The sequence below is a fragment of the Loxodonta africana genome, chromosome 10 (assembly GCF_030014295.1).
Source record: "Loxodonta africana isolate mLoxAfr1 chromosome 10, mLoxAfr1.hap2, whole genome shotgun sequence".
Taxonomy (NCBI): domain Eukaryota; kingdom Metazoa; phylum Chordata; class Mammalia; order Proboscidea; family Elephantidae; genus Loxodonta; species Loxodonta africana.
In genome coordinates, this window is record NC_087351.1 from 69,837,040 (window position 1) to 69,851,274 (window position 14,235).

The 14,235-nt window shown below is 42.8% G+C and overlaps 1 protein-coding gene across 1 annotated transcript in view; it reads right to left on the reverse strand.

Moving 5' to 3' along the window:
* The window catches only part of SLC35F4 (solute carrier family 35 member F4), a 300,028-nt gene extending 286,070 nt beyond the window's left edge, over nucleotides 1-13,958 (reverse strand). The window contains exon 1 of the mRNA XM_003408671.3: nucleotides 13,856-13,958. Coding sequence (XP_003408719.2) covers nucleotides 13,856-13,958 — 103 coding nt within the window. The remainder of the gene's footprint in view (nucleotides 1-13,855) is intronic.
* Between the last annotated feature and the right edge of the window lie 277 nt (nucleotides 13,959-14,235).

Genomic DNA, 14,235 nt, shown 5'->3' on the forward strand with positions numbered 1-14,235 from the left:
ATAGAGTAACTAAATAAACCCATAACAAATGAAGAGATTGAAAAGGTAATTAAAAAAACTCCCAACAAAAAAAAGCCCTGGAGAGGCAGGGCCAAGATGGCTGACTAGGTAGAAGCTATCTCAGATCCCTCTTGCAACAAAGACTTGGAAAAACAAGTGAATCAATCACACACATGACAATCTATGAACACTGACCATCGAACACAGATCTAAAGAGTTGACCTGAGTGACAGAGACTCGGCCAGCACAAGCAGGCTGCACACTGACACGGCTAACAAGAGAATGAGCAACCACGGGAAGCAGCAACTGTTTTCGGAGCCTGGAGCCAGCGTCCCAGTCAGAAAACCTTGGTGCCGGGCTTTGGGTTGGGCGCAGGGTTGCTGAGCAGGGCTTCCTGAAACGGTGTGAACACGGGATGCAGCCCTAGCCCCCAGAAGTGACCTTGGGGGAAGCCCAACCAGTGCACCCAGGCAGTGCAGTGACGCGGCTGACAGGAGGAGAAGTCATCAGGATGCAGCGACTGGTTTGGGAGCCTGGAGTACAGCGTCCCAGCTGGGGAACCTTGGTGCTGGGCTTTGGATTGGGAGCGGAGGAACTGACCACGGCGTCTGAGACAGCACAAGCACAGGACGCGGGCCTGACCCTCGGGGGTAATCTCGACCCAGCCAACGCACACAGGCTATGCGCCCCTCGGGAATCTCAGATAAAAAAGTCATCACCAAGCAAGGTAAGTAACTTTGTCTATATTCCTGGGTGCTACTCTCTCCTATCTATCTGATCCCTCCCCTTCCCAGGCGGCTTCATTAACATTGAAATTTCCTGGGCCAGAGAGTGAAGTGCTCTGTGGGTTTTTTTTGTTTGTTTTGTTTTTGTCTTTTCCTAAACCATTCTCCTGACCTCAGAGAAGCAGCTACAAAAAACCCAGGGACCAAAAATCCTTCCCTGACTTCCAGAAATTGGACGAAAAATACAGAACCAGCTCCAGCCAAGCATATGAGACCCACGGTCTTGGGCATTCATCCCTCCAGGGAACAAGGTGGCTATTATAATGCAAAGGCAATTCTGATAGTGATCTGACTGTAATTGTTTTAGCAGATTACTGGAAAGACAAGTTCTCCAGGTCTGATATCTCTGCGTACTCCACAGAGCCCTCACTGACCCACAACAGGGAACTGAGGGCTGAAGCTCCACCCAAACCACCTAGCCTCCTGCCATAGGAGTCTGAGGACAGTGACACCTACCAATCTGTAGAGGTACATGCATTGGGTGCCTAAGCTACAGCTGCAGACCCCACCCACCAAAGTGCTTTAGGAATAGAGACACACCTACCTCACTGGCACTTGGGGGAAGCCTGTCAGCATCCTGCCCCCCTGGAGTGTGACCCCCTGCTGCTACTAGAATCTAGTGCACACAACTGTCACCACTACTCCTCTAAATGAATAGGTGACAGTCTACACCACACACTTGGTAACCCAAAATCAGATTTTACTCAAGAAAAGTGAATGCACCTTTAGGCTTATATATCTGGTAACAGCCCAAACCACCTGGTAATAGGACATAAGTGATTCAAAGGCTACAACAATCAAGACAGCACAATCTAGTAGCCCATCTACGTATACTGAAAGAAAACAGAACAAGATAAGACTCAGTGAGTACATATAAAATAAATCATTACAATATCTTATAGATGGCCTGGAGACAGCAGTCAATATCAAACCACATAAAGAAGCAGACCATGATTCCTTCTACAACTCCCCAAATTAAAGAATCAAAATATTTCCCAAATGAAGATACAATCCTGGAATTGCCAGATGCAGAATATAAAAAACTAATTTACAGAATGCTTCAAGACATCAGGGGTGACCTCATAAATGAAATAAGGCAATCTACAGAAAAAGCTAAGGAACACACTGATAAAGCAGTTGAAGAAATCAAAACGATTATTCAAGAACATAGTGGAAAAATTAATAAGCTGCAAGAATCCATAGAGAGACACCATTCAGAAATCCAAAAGATTAACAGTAAAATGACAGAGTTAGACAACTCGATAGGAAGTCAGAGGAGCAGAATTGAGCAATTGGAATGCAGAGTGGGGGAGGTGGAGGATAAGGCAATTAATATAGTTGAAGAAAAATCAAATAAAAGAATTAAAAAAAATGAAGAAACCCTAAGAATCATGTGGGACTCTATCAAGAAGAATAACTCGGGTGTGATTGGAGTTCCAGAATAGGGTGGGACAACAGAAAATACAGAGAGAATAGTTGAAGATCTGTTGGCAGAAAACTTCCCTGACATCATGAAAGACGAAAGGATACCTATCCAAGATGCTCACCGAACCCCATATAAGATTGATCCAAAAAGAAAATCACCAAGACATATTATCATCACACTTACCAAAACCAAAGATTTATACCAGGTATGCAAGGCTGGTTTAATATGAGAAAAACCATTAATGTAATCCACCATATAAATAAAACAAAAGACAAAAACCATATGATCTTATCAATTGATGCAGAAAAGGCTTTTGACAAAGTCCGACACCATTCATGATAAAAACTCTCAGCAAAATAGGAATTGAAGGAAAATTCCTCAACATAATAAAGGGCATCTATACAAAGCCAACAGCCAACATCATTCTAAATGGAGAGAGCCTGAAAGCATTTCCCTTGAGAACGAGAACCAGACAAGGATGCCCTTTATCACCGCTCTCATTCAACATTGTGCTAGAGGTCCTAGCCAGAGCAATTAGGCTAGACAAAGAAGTAAAGGGCATTTGGATTGGCAAGCAAGAAGTAAAATTATCTCTCTTTGCAGATAACATGATCTTATACACAGAAAACCCTAAGGAATCCTCCAGAAAACTACTGAAACTAATAGAAGAGTTTGGCAGAGTCTCAGGTTATAAGATAAACATACAAAAATCACTTGGATTCCTCTACATCGACAAAAAGAACATTGAAGAGGAAATCACCAAATCAATACCATTCACAGTAGCCCCCAAGAAGACAAAATACTTAGGAATAAATCTTACCAAAGACGTAAAAGACCTACACAAAGAAAACTACAAAGTACTAGTGCAAGAAACTAAGAGGGACCTACATAAGTGGAAAAACATACCTTGCTCATGGATAGGAAGACTTAACATAGTAAAAATGTCTATTCTACCAAAAGCCATCTATACATACAATGCACTTCCGATCCAAATTTCAATAACATTTTTTAATGTGATGGAGAAACAAATCACCAACTTCATATGGAAGGGAAAGACGCCCTGGATAAGCAAAGCATTACTGAAAAAGAAGAAGAAAGTGGGAGGTCTCACTCTACCTGATTTTAGGACCTATTATACAGCCACAGTAGTCAAAACAGCCTGGTACTGGTACAACAACAGGCACATAGACCAGTGGAACAGAATTGAGAACCCAGATATAAATCCATCCATATATGAGCAGCTGATATTTGACAAAGGACCAGTGTCAGTTAATTGGGGAAAAGATAGTCTTTTTAACAAATGGTGCTGGCATAACTGGATATTCATTTGCAAAAAAATGAAACAGGACTCATACCTCACACCATGCACAAAAACTAACTCCAAGTGGATCAAAGACCTAAACATAAAGACTAAAACGATAAAGATCATGGAAGAAAAAATAGGGACAACCTTAGGAGCCCTAATACAAGGCATAAACAGAATACAAAACATTACCAAAAATGATGAAGAGAAACCAGATAACTGGGAGCTCCTAAAAATCAAACACCTATGCTCATCTAAAGACTTCACCAAAAGAGTAAAAAGACCACCTACAGACTGGGAAAGAATTTTCAGCTATGACATCTCCGACCAGTGCCTGATCTCTAAAATATACAGGATTTTGTTAAAACTCAACCACAAAAAGACAAACAACCCAATCAAGAAGTGGGCAAAGGATATGAACATGCACTTCACTAAAGAAGATATTCAGGCAGCTAACAGATACATGAGAAAATGCTCTCGATCATTAGCCATTGGAGAAATGCAAATTGAAACTGCGATGAGATTCCATCTCACTCCAACGAGGCTGGCATTAATCCAAAATCACGAAATAATAAATGTTGGAGAGGCTGTGGAGAGATTGGAACTCTTATACACTTCTGGTGGGAATGTAAAATGGTACAACCACTTTGGAAAGCTATCTGGCATTTTCTTAAACAGTTAGAAATAGAACTACCATACAACCCAGAAATCCCACTCCTCAGAATATACCCTAGAGAAATAAGAGCCTTTACACGAACAGATATGTGCACACCCATGTTTACTGCAGCACTGTTTACAGCAGCAAAAAGCTGGAAGCAACCAAGATGTCCATCAACAGATGAATGGTTAAATAAATTATGGTATATTCACACAATGGAATACTTCGCATCGATAAAGAACAGTGAGGAATCTGTGAAACATTTCATAACATGGAGGAACCTGGAAGGCATTATGCTGAGTGAAATTAGTCAGATGCAAAAGGACAAATATTGTATAAGACCACTATTATAAGATCTTGAGAAATAGTATAAACTGAGAAGAACACATTCTTTTGTGGTTACGAGAGGGGGGAGGGAGGGAGGGTGGGGGAGGGAGGGAGGGTGGGAGAGGGTTATTTACTGATTAGCTAGTAGATAAGAACTACTTTAGGTGAAGGGAAGGACAATACTCAACACAAGGAAGGTCAGCTCAACTGGACTGGACCAAAAGCAAAGAAGTTTCTGGGATAAACTGAATGCTTCAAAGGTCAGCGGAGCAAGGGCAGGGGTTTGGGGACTATGGTTTAAGGGGACTTCTAAGTCAATTGGCAAAATAAATTCTTTATGAAAACATTCTGCATCCCACTTTGAAGTGTGGAGTCTGGGGTCTTAAATGCTAACAAGCGGCCATCTAAGATGCATCAATTGGTCTCAACCCACCTGGATCAAAGGAGAATGAAGAACACCAAGGTCACACGATAACTATGAGCCCAGGAGACAGAAAGGGCCACATGAGGTAGAGACTTACATCATCCTGAGACCAGAAGAACCAGATGGTGCTTGGCCACAACCAATGACTGCCCTGACAGGGAGCACAACAAAGAACCTCTGAGGGAGCAGAACAGTGTGATGCAGACCCCAAATTCTCATAAAAAGACCGGACTTAATGGTCTGACTGAGACTAGAAGAATCCCAGCGGTCATGGTCCCCAAACCTTCTGTTGGCCCAGGACAGGAACCATTCCCAAAGACGACTCATCCGACATGGAAGGGACTAGACAATGGGTTGGAGAGAGACGCTGATGAAGAGTGAGGTACTTGTATCAGGAAGACACTTGAGACTGCGTTGGCATCTCCTGTCTGGAGTGGAGTTGGGAGGGTAGAGAGGGTTAGAAACTGGCAAAACAGTCACAAAAGGAGAGACTGGAAGAAGGGAGCGGGCTGACTTACTGGGGGAGAGTAAATGGGAGTATGTAGTAAGGTATAAAATAAACAAAAAATGTAGTAAGGTATTTATAAGCTTATATGTGAGAGACTGACTTGATTTGTAAACTTTCACTTAAAGCACAATAAAAATTATTTAAAAAAAAATTTTTTTAAAGCCCTGGCTGGATGGCTTCACTGCACAGTTCTACCAAACTTTCAGAGAAGAGTTAACACCACTACTACTAAAGGCACTTCAGATCATAGAAAAGGATGGAATTCTCCCAAACTCATTCTATGAAGCCAGTATGTCCCTGATACCAAAACCAGGTAATGACACCACAAAAAAAGAAAGTTACAGACCTATATCCCTCATGAACTTAGATACAAAAATCCTCAACAAAATTCTAGCCAACAGAATTCAACAACATATCAAAAAAATAATTCACCATGACCAAGTGGAATCCATACCAGGTATGCAGGAATGGCTCAACATTAGAAAAACAATTAATGTAATCAATCCATCATATAAATAAAACAAAAGACAAGAACCACATGATCCAATCAATTGATGCAGAAAAGGCATTTGACAAAGTTCAACATACATTCACGATAAAAACTCTCAGCAAAATAGGAATAGAATGAAAATTCCTCAACATAATGAAGGGCATTTATACAAAGCCAACAGCCAGCATCATCCTAAATGAACAGAGTCTGAAAGCATTCCCCTTGAGATCAGGAACCAGACAAGGATGCTTTTGTCACCACTCTTATTCAACATTCTGCTGGAGGCCTCTGTCAGAGCAATTAGGCTAGATAAAGAAATAAAGGGCATCCAGATCGGTAAGGAAGAAGTCAAAGTATCTTTATTTGCAGATGACATGATCTTATACACAGAAAACCCTAAAGAATCCTCAAGAAAACTACTGAAACTAATAGAAGAGTTCAGCAGAGTATCAGGATACAAGATAAACATACAAAAATCAGTTCAATTTCTCTACACCAACAAAAAGAACATCGAAGAGGAAATCACCAAATCAATACCATTTATAGTAGTTCCCAAGAAGATAAAATACTTAGGAATAAATCTTACAAGAGATGTAAAAGACCTACACAAAAAAAATACAAGACACTGCTGCAAGAAACCAAGAGAGCAACATAAGTGGAAAAACACACCTTGCTCATGGATAGGAAGGCTTAACACTGTAAAAGTGTCTATTCTACCAAAAGCAATCTATAGATACAATGAAATTCCGATCCAAATTCCAACGACATTTTTTAAAGAGATGGAGAAACAAATCACTAACTTTATATGGAAAGAGGCCCCAGATAAGTAAAGCATTACTGAAAAAGAAGAACAAAGTGGGAGGCCTCAGACTACCTGATTTTAGAACCTATTATACTGCCAGAGTAGTCAAAACAGGCTGGTACTGGTACAACAACAGATACAGAGACCAATGGAATACAATTGAGAATCCAGACATAAATCCATCCACATATGAGCAGCTGATATTTGACAAAGGCCCAAAGTCAGTTAAATGGGGAAAAGACAGTCAGTTTAACAAACAGTGCTGGGATAACTGGATATCCATCCGTAAAGAAATGAAACAAGACCCATACGTCATATCATGCACAAAAACTAACTCAAAACGGATCAAAGACCTAAATATAAAATCTAAAACGATAAAGATCATGGAAGAAAAAATAGGGACAACACTAGGAGCCCTATACATGGCATAAACAGTATACGAAACATTACTAAAAATACACAAACACCAGAAGAGAAACTAGATAACTGGGAGCTCCTAAAAATCAAACACCTATGCTTATCAAAGACTTCACCAAAAGAGTAAAAAGATTACCTACATACTGGAAAAAAGTTTTTAGCTATGACATTTCCAACCAGACGCTGATCAGATCAGATGCTGAGCCCTAAAATCTACATGACACTGCAAAAACTCAACTACAAAAAGACAACGTAATTTAAAAAAGGGCAAAGGATATGAACAGGCACTTCACTAAAAAAGACATTCGGGTAGCTAATAGATACATGAGAAAATGCTCACGCTCATTAGCCATTAGAGAAATGCAAATCAAAAGTACAATGAGATTCCATCTCATTCCCACAAGGCTGGCATTAATCCAAAAAACACAAAGTAATAAATGTTGGCGAGGTTGCGGAGAGACTCGAACACTTATACGCTGCTGGTGGGAATGTAAAATGCTACAACTACTTTGGAAATCAGTTTGGCGCTTTCTTAAAAAGGTAGAAATAGAACTGTCATGCAATCCAGCAATATACTCCTTGGAATATACCCAGCCCCAAAATATATCCTAGAGAAATAAGAGCCTTCACACAGATATATGCACACCCATGTTCACTGCAGCACTGTTTACAATAGCAAAAAGATGGAAGCAACTAAGGTGCCCTCAACAGATGAATGGATAAGTAAATTATGGTAAAGTCATACAATGGAATACGATGCATCAATAAAGAACAATGATGAGTCCGTGAAACATTTCATAACATGGAGGAATCTGGAAGTCATTACGCTGAGTGAAATTAGTCAGTTGCAAAAGGACAAATATTGTATGAGACCACTATTATATAAGAACTTGAGAAATAGTTTAAAAAGAGAAGAAAATATTCTTTGATGGTTACGGGGGGGAGGCAGAAAGGGAGAGGTGTATTCAGTAATTAGATAGTAGACAAGAACTATTTTAGGTGAAGGGGAAGACAACACACAATACAGGAGAGGTCAGCACAACTGGACTAAACCAAAAGCAAAGAAGTTTCCTGAATAAACTGAATGCTTTGAAGACCAGCATAGCAGGGACAGGGATTTGGGGACCATGGTTTCAGGGGATATCTAGGTCAACTGGCATAATATAATCTATTAAGAAAACATTCTGCTAGCAAGCAGCCATCTAAGATGCATCAATTGGTCTCAACCCACCTGGAGCAAAGGAAAATGAAGAACACCAAAGACACAAGGTAATTATGAGCCCAAGAGACAGAAAGGGCCAAATAAACCAGAGACTACATCAGCCTAAGACCAGAAGAACTAGATGTTGCCCGGCTACAACCGATGACTGCCCTGACAGGGAACACAATAGAGAACCCCTAAGGGAGCAAGAGAGCAGTGGGATAAAAAAAAATGCAGCCCTCAAATTCTCATAAAAAGACAAGACTTAACGGTCTGACAGAGGTCATGACCCTGAAGGACCCTGAAGGTCATGGTCCCCAGACCTTCTATTATCTCAAGACAAGAACCATTCCCAAAGCCAACTCTTCAGACAGGGATTGGACTGGACTATAGGATAGAAAATCATATTGGTGAGGAGTGAGCTTCTTGGATCATGTAGACACATGAGACTATGTGGGCAGCTCCTGTCTGGAGGGGAGATGAAAGGGTTAGAGCCGTTCAGAAGCTGGCCGAAAGCACATGAAAATAGAGAGTGGAAAGAAGGATTGTGCTGCCTCATTAGGGGAGAGCAATTAGGAGTATATAGCAAGGTGTATATAAATTTTTGTATGAGAGATTTACTTGGTTTGTAAACTTTTACTTAAAGCACAATAAAAACTTTTTTAAAAAAAGTCATCTTACTTGACTGTTCAGCAGTGTTGGACTAGGTTGATTGCTTTCCCATCCTTGAAACCTTCTTCATGGCTTCCACAGTATTTCATACTCCTGGTTTTCCTCCTACCTCCCTGGGAACTCCTTCTTGGCCCCTTTAATGGTTTCTCCTCTTCTCCCCAATCACTTACTATCAGAGTATCCCATGGTTCAGTCTTTTTCTCCTCTTCTCTATATGCATTCACTTCTTGAAGATCTCTTCCAGTCTTAATGCTTTAAATACCATCTGAATGCTGACAAGCCCCTACTTATAATCTCCAATTGAACTTATCCTCTAAATACCAGACTTACTCTACGTCTCCAATTACATTTACCATTTCCAAAACTACACTCTTTATCCCCAATACCCCGAATCTTCTCTATCTTAAAGCCTTCCATAATTCAGTAAATGGCAACTCCAACTTGCTCAAACCAGAAAAACCGGGATCATTTTTTTTTTTTTTAATTTCATGTGATCTTTTTTTTTTTTAATTATGTTTCAGGTGAAAGTTTACAGCATAAATGAGCTTCTCATTCAAAAATTTATACACGAATTGTTTTGTGACATTGGTTGCAATCCCTGCAATGTGTGTCAGCACTCTCTCCCTTTCCCTTTACACCCCAGGTTCCCCGTGTCCATTCATCCAGGTTTACTGTCCCTTTTTGCCTTCTCATCTTTGCTTTTAGGCAAGTGTTGACCATTTGGTCTCCTATACTTGATTGAACTAAAAGGCACATTCCTTATGTGTGTTACTGTTTGTTTTATAGGCCTTTCTAATCTTTGGCTGAAAGGTGGACTTCGGGAATGGCTTCAGTTCTTAGTTAGCAGGGTGCTCTATTCTGAGGGGTCCCTACAGTCTCTGTCAGACCAATAAGTTTGGTTTTTTTTGTGAATTTGAATTTTTTTCTACATTTCTCTCCCGCTCTGTCTGGAACCCTCTGTTGTGATCCCTGTCAGAGCAGTTGGTGGTGGTAGCCGGGCACCTTCTAGCTCTGGGCTCAGTCTAGTGGCGATTGTGGTAGTTGTGGTCCATTAGTCCTTTGAACTAATCTTGCCCTTGTTGGTTTTCTTCATTCTCCTTTGCTCCAAATGCGATGAGACCAATAAATGTATTTTAGATGGCTGTTCACAAGCTTTTAAGATCCCAGACGCTGCTCAACAAAGTAGGATATAGAACATTTTCTTAATGAACTATGTTATGCCAATTGACCTCAATGTCCCCTGAGACCATGGTCCCTAGCCCTCAGCCCCAGCAGCTTGGTCCCTCAAGGTGTTTCAGTGTGTCTAGGAAGCTTCTATGGCTTTGTCTTGGCCAAATTGTACTGACTTTTCCTATACTGTGTATTGTCTGTCCTTTCACCAAAGTGGGATCTTTTTTCATTCTTCTCTTTTCTGTAGATAGCATATCCAATCCACCAAGAAATCCTATTGGCTCTAACTTCAGATATATCCAGAATCTGACCACCTCTCAACACTTCTACTGCTACCAGGGGTCTTCCTGGTTCAATCTACCATCATCTCTCACCTATATTTTGTGATAACATCCTGACTAGTCTCTCTGCTTCCACACTTGCCACAACACGGCAGTCAGGCTGATCCTTCTGAAAGGTAAATTAAGTCACATAGTTCCTCTGTCAAAACTCTACAGTTTCCTCATTTCATACAGACTCCAAGCCAAATGACTTACAATGGCCTAAGGCCCTACTTGACCTGGCCCCGGTACCCTCACTGACCTCATCTCCAACTACTCTTCCAATTGTTCATTCCACTTCATCTATGCAGGTCCCCTTTATGTTTCTCTAGCATGCCAGGTACTTTACACCTCAGAGCCTTACACTGGCTGTTCCATCTGCCTGGAACATCTTCCTCCCTATGTCTACTTGGCTAACTCCCTTACATCCTCCAGGTCTTTGCTCAACTATCACCTTCTCAGTGACACCTATATTGGGCACCCTATTTAAAATTGCTACAATCCCTGCTCCTTCTTGGAATTTTCTATCCTTTTTATCCTGTTGTAATTCTCAAAAAGCATTTATCACCTTGAAATATACTACGTAATTTACTTATTTGTTTGTTTATTGCTTATTGTCTGCTTCCCGCACTGTAACTTAAGCTCTATAAAGGAAAAGATTTTGCTTTCTTTCGTTCACTGATGTATGCCTGGTACATAGAAGGTACTCAGTTAACACTTGTTGAATGTATGAATCTATTTCCCCTACTACACCTAAGCAACTTGTGGCTAGGTACTCTGCCTTAATTGTCTTTGTACCATGCTTCCTGGTATATATTGGTGCTCAATAAATGTTCATTAAATTGAAGAGGACAAATAAAACAAGTGGCTCATAAAAGTCCCTTCGTTTCTCAGGATCCTATTACATTTCTTCCTCGTACCAGCCTGACTACTAGAATTTGCTCTGGACAAGGTCCTCATCTTCCTGATTCCTCAGCAAACATGAAAGCAGGATCATTAACACAATGTTGACCATAAATGCATTCTCTCAGGAGCGAGTCTCCACCTACCTTCACTAAGGTAAACGGCATAAATTTCAAGAGATCATCCCATCCATAAGGCCTCACACATGACAAGTCAGAAAATGGGAATGTCACCTTGCTTTCACATATTATATATTCCTCAGTGTAGCTCAACTTCAGTGCTTTTTCCTTGATAAGACTTCCCCAGACTTCCCCAAGCTGTTGCTCATTCCTGGTAGCTGCTAAATCAGTTGATCATATTGTACTGGTTTGCTTCAATGTGTTTGTTTACTGGTTCACGCAATTCTCTCAGTTCTTCTGGGGTTCTTTGCTTTCAGTGTTTGAACTCTGTGGCCTGAAGTTAGGTAAGAGCCCATCACGAACAACCCTGCCAGATTTTTCACTTCCTGTTACTGCCTTGCCCAGCACTCTTCCCTCCTTTTGTTTTGTTATTGTCTTGCAAATGAAACACGTGCAGCTATTTGAGTGAGTCCAAAAATGTAATATGAACATGTCCTTATCTAAAATGTCACTTTTCCACTATTTTTTGGTCTATTATTCATTAATCAAAGTTCCATTGTTATATAAATCATAATAATAAAATACCGAGTCCTATAATTTCCCAAACAGCTTCTACATTCTCTAAGCAACCAAAATCTCACAGTTCCTAATTAAAATATTAACGGTAAAATTCAGGTAATCTCCAGCAGGTATCAGAGTGCATTCATTTAAGTTTCTAGGGTTAAAAAAAAAAAAAAAAAACCCTTTGCCAACAGAAAAAAAAAGAAAGTTTTTGAGCCTATATTACAAAGACTCCAAATAGCATTACACAGTGTGTTATTTTCTTTCCAGAAAATTCTAATACTATATAATTACTTTTGTATGAAAAACGAATAATGTAAGCTCCTAATGCTAAAAACAGCTAGACAGAAACCATCCAAATCAGACAGGCCTTTCCTGAAACCAAATAAAATATCAAACTAGAAAATATCTGTGGGAGCATGGCCCATGGAACAAAGTTCTTGAATTATTATTCCGTAGAAAAAGCATGGTGGGGGAGAATGTTAGGTGGGAAAAAAAAAAAGTGTTTTCTCATCTATGTGTTGGGGTTTGTATAAGTCCCCTGCTTTGGAAAAACTGTACCGTTTACCGCACCCGCAAAACGTCACAGAAAAAAATACCAATGAGAAATGCATCTAGGAGCTTTCTGAGCTTCTGGTTATAAATAACAGCAAAAAACATCAATTAAGCTCCATCTATTGACACAGAAATGCGTTGATACAGAAACCCGAAATCCCACCTGCATGGAAATTAAGTCGCAGCTACTCCCCCAATTCAGAGAGAAGCGAGCTTCACTTCGGTCGCTGCAGAAACTAATCCCAGCAAATACATCCAGTTGGTTTGTGTGTTGGCAGTAATGGGACTGCGTGTAGAATGCATCGCTTCGCCCTCCCCTCAAAACTGCTCCAGAAAAGTGGAACCATCCTCGCCACAAGACCTCACTTAGCGGAAAGAAAGCCGGTACTCGACGAAGTCATCGGGCTCCGAGGTGGCCGCGACGTGCAGCGGGCGGCGGGCGGCAGAGGCGGGTGGCCCTGTCGCACCTCCCCCTTTCACACTCCCAACCCCTAGTCGTTTGCACGGGGCCCTGGCTCCAACCTCTCGGATTCGGAGACCTGAGCAGGTTCTTCTTCTGCCCAGAGTGGAGAACCCTCTAAAGACGTTTTGTCAGGAGTTAATTCCCGCGCTGGCAACGTCTCAGCAGCCCCAAGCTAACATGCAGACCCAGCCTGGCTCAAAGCCGACCCAGTCAGCGCCAGGACCCACATCTGGGTCGGTCTACCCAGTCGGTCTCACCCTGGAACGTCTGGGTCGGTCTACCCAGTCAGTCTCACCCTGAAGCCTCTCCAGCCTGCGTACCCAGCGCCCAGCCCGCAGCCTGGCACCCAGTAGGGGCTTTTGGGGAGTGCAGCCCCAAAGCCTCACTTTCTACTAAGTGACAACCATGTTAGCCGCCTCGGGGGGTAAATAAGGGTGAGGTGAGCCAGCCGTCGGCTGTCAGGAAAGCTCACCCGGTCGCCTCCGCGCCTCCGCCCCCGCGGCTGCGACGGTTTCCAAACTCCTTGGCACAAACGGCCGGGGGCCCCCTACCCTCTCTCCCTCACACGGTTTAGCACTGAAGACAGCGGACATACTTTTCTGCCCAGTGGCCCCACTGGGGGGAGGATGGTGTTGGTGGCGCGGACAGGGCTGCAGGTGTCCGGACGAAGCGCCATCCCGCATCCCCGCGACGCCCCTGCGCGCCCACCTCCCTCCCGCGCCTAGCGCAGGGCAGCCCCGGGGCGTCTTACTTTTCTGGCTTGAGTACCCCGGGTAATAGCCATAGTAGCCGGTAATCCGCAGGATACGGTCTTCGATGGTGGCCACCCCATTGGGGGCTGCTTTGACATCCATAGAGAGCGCGGGGCGGCGGCCCCGGGAGCCGTGCGGAGGAGAGCGCAGCGCCGGGCCCGGGAGCTGGTGCAGGTGCTGCCGCCGCCGCCACTGGTGCCGATGTTGCAGCTCGTGCTCCCGCGCCCGGGCTCTGACTCCACCGCCCGGCGCAGCACCGGCGCCGCATCACAGCGGCGGTGGCGGCGGCGGCGGCGGAGCGGCCCCCACTCGGGCCGGCCTCTCCGTCAGCCTGGCAGCTCTCCCGCCCGCCAACCGGCGCACTGCTGCCCGCACAGCG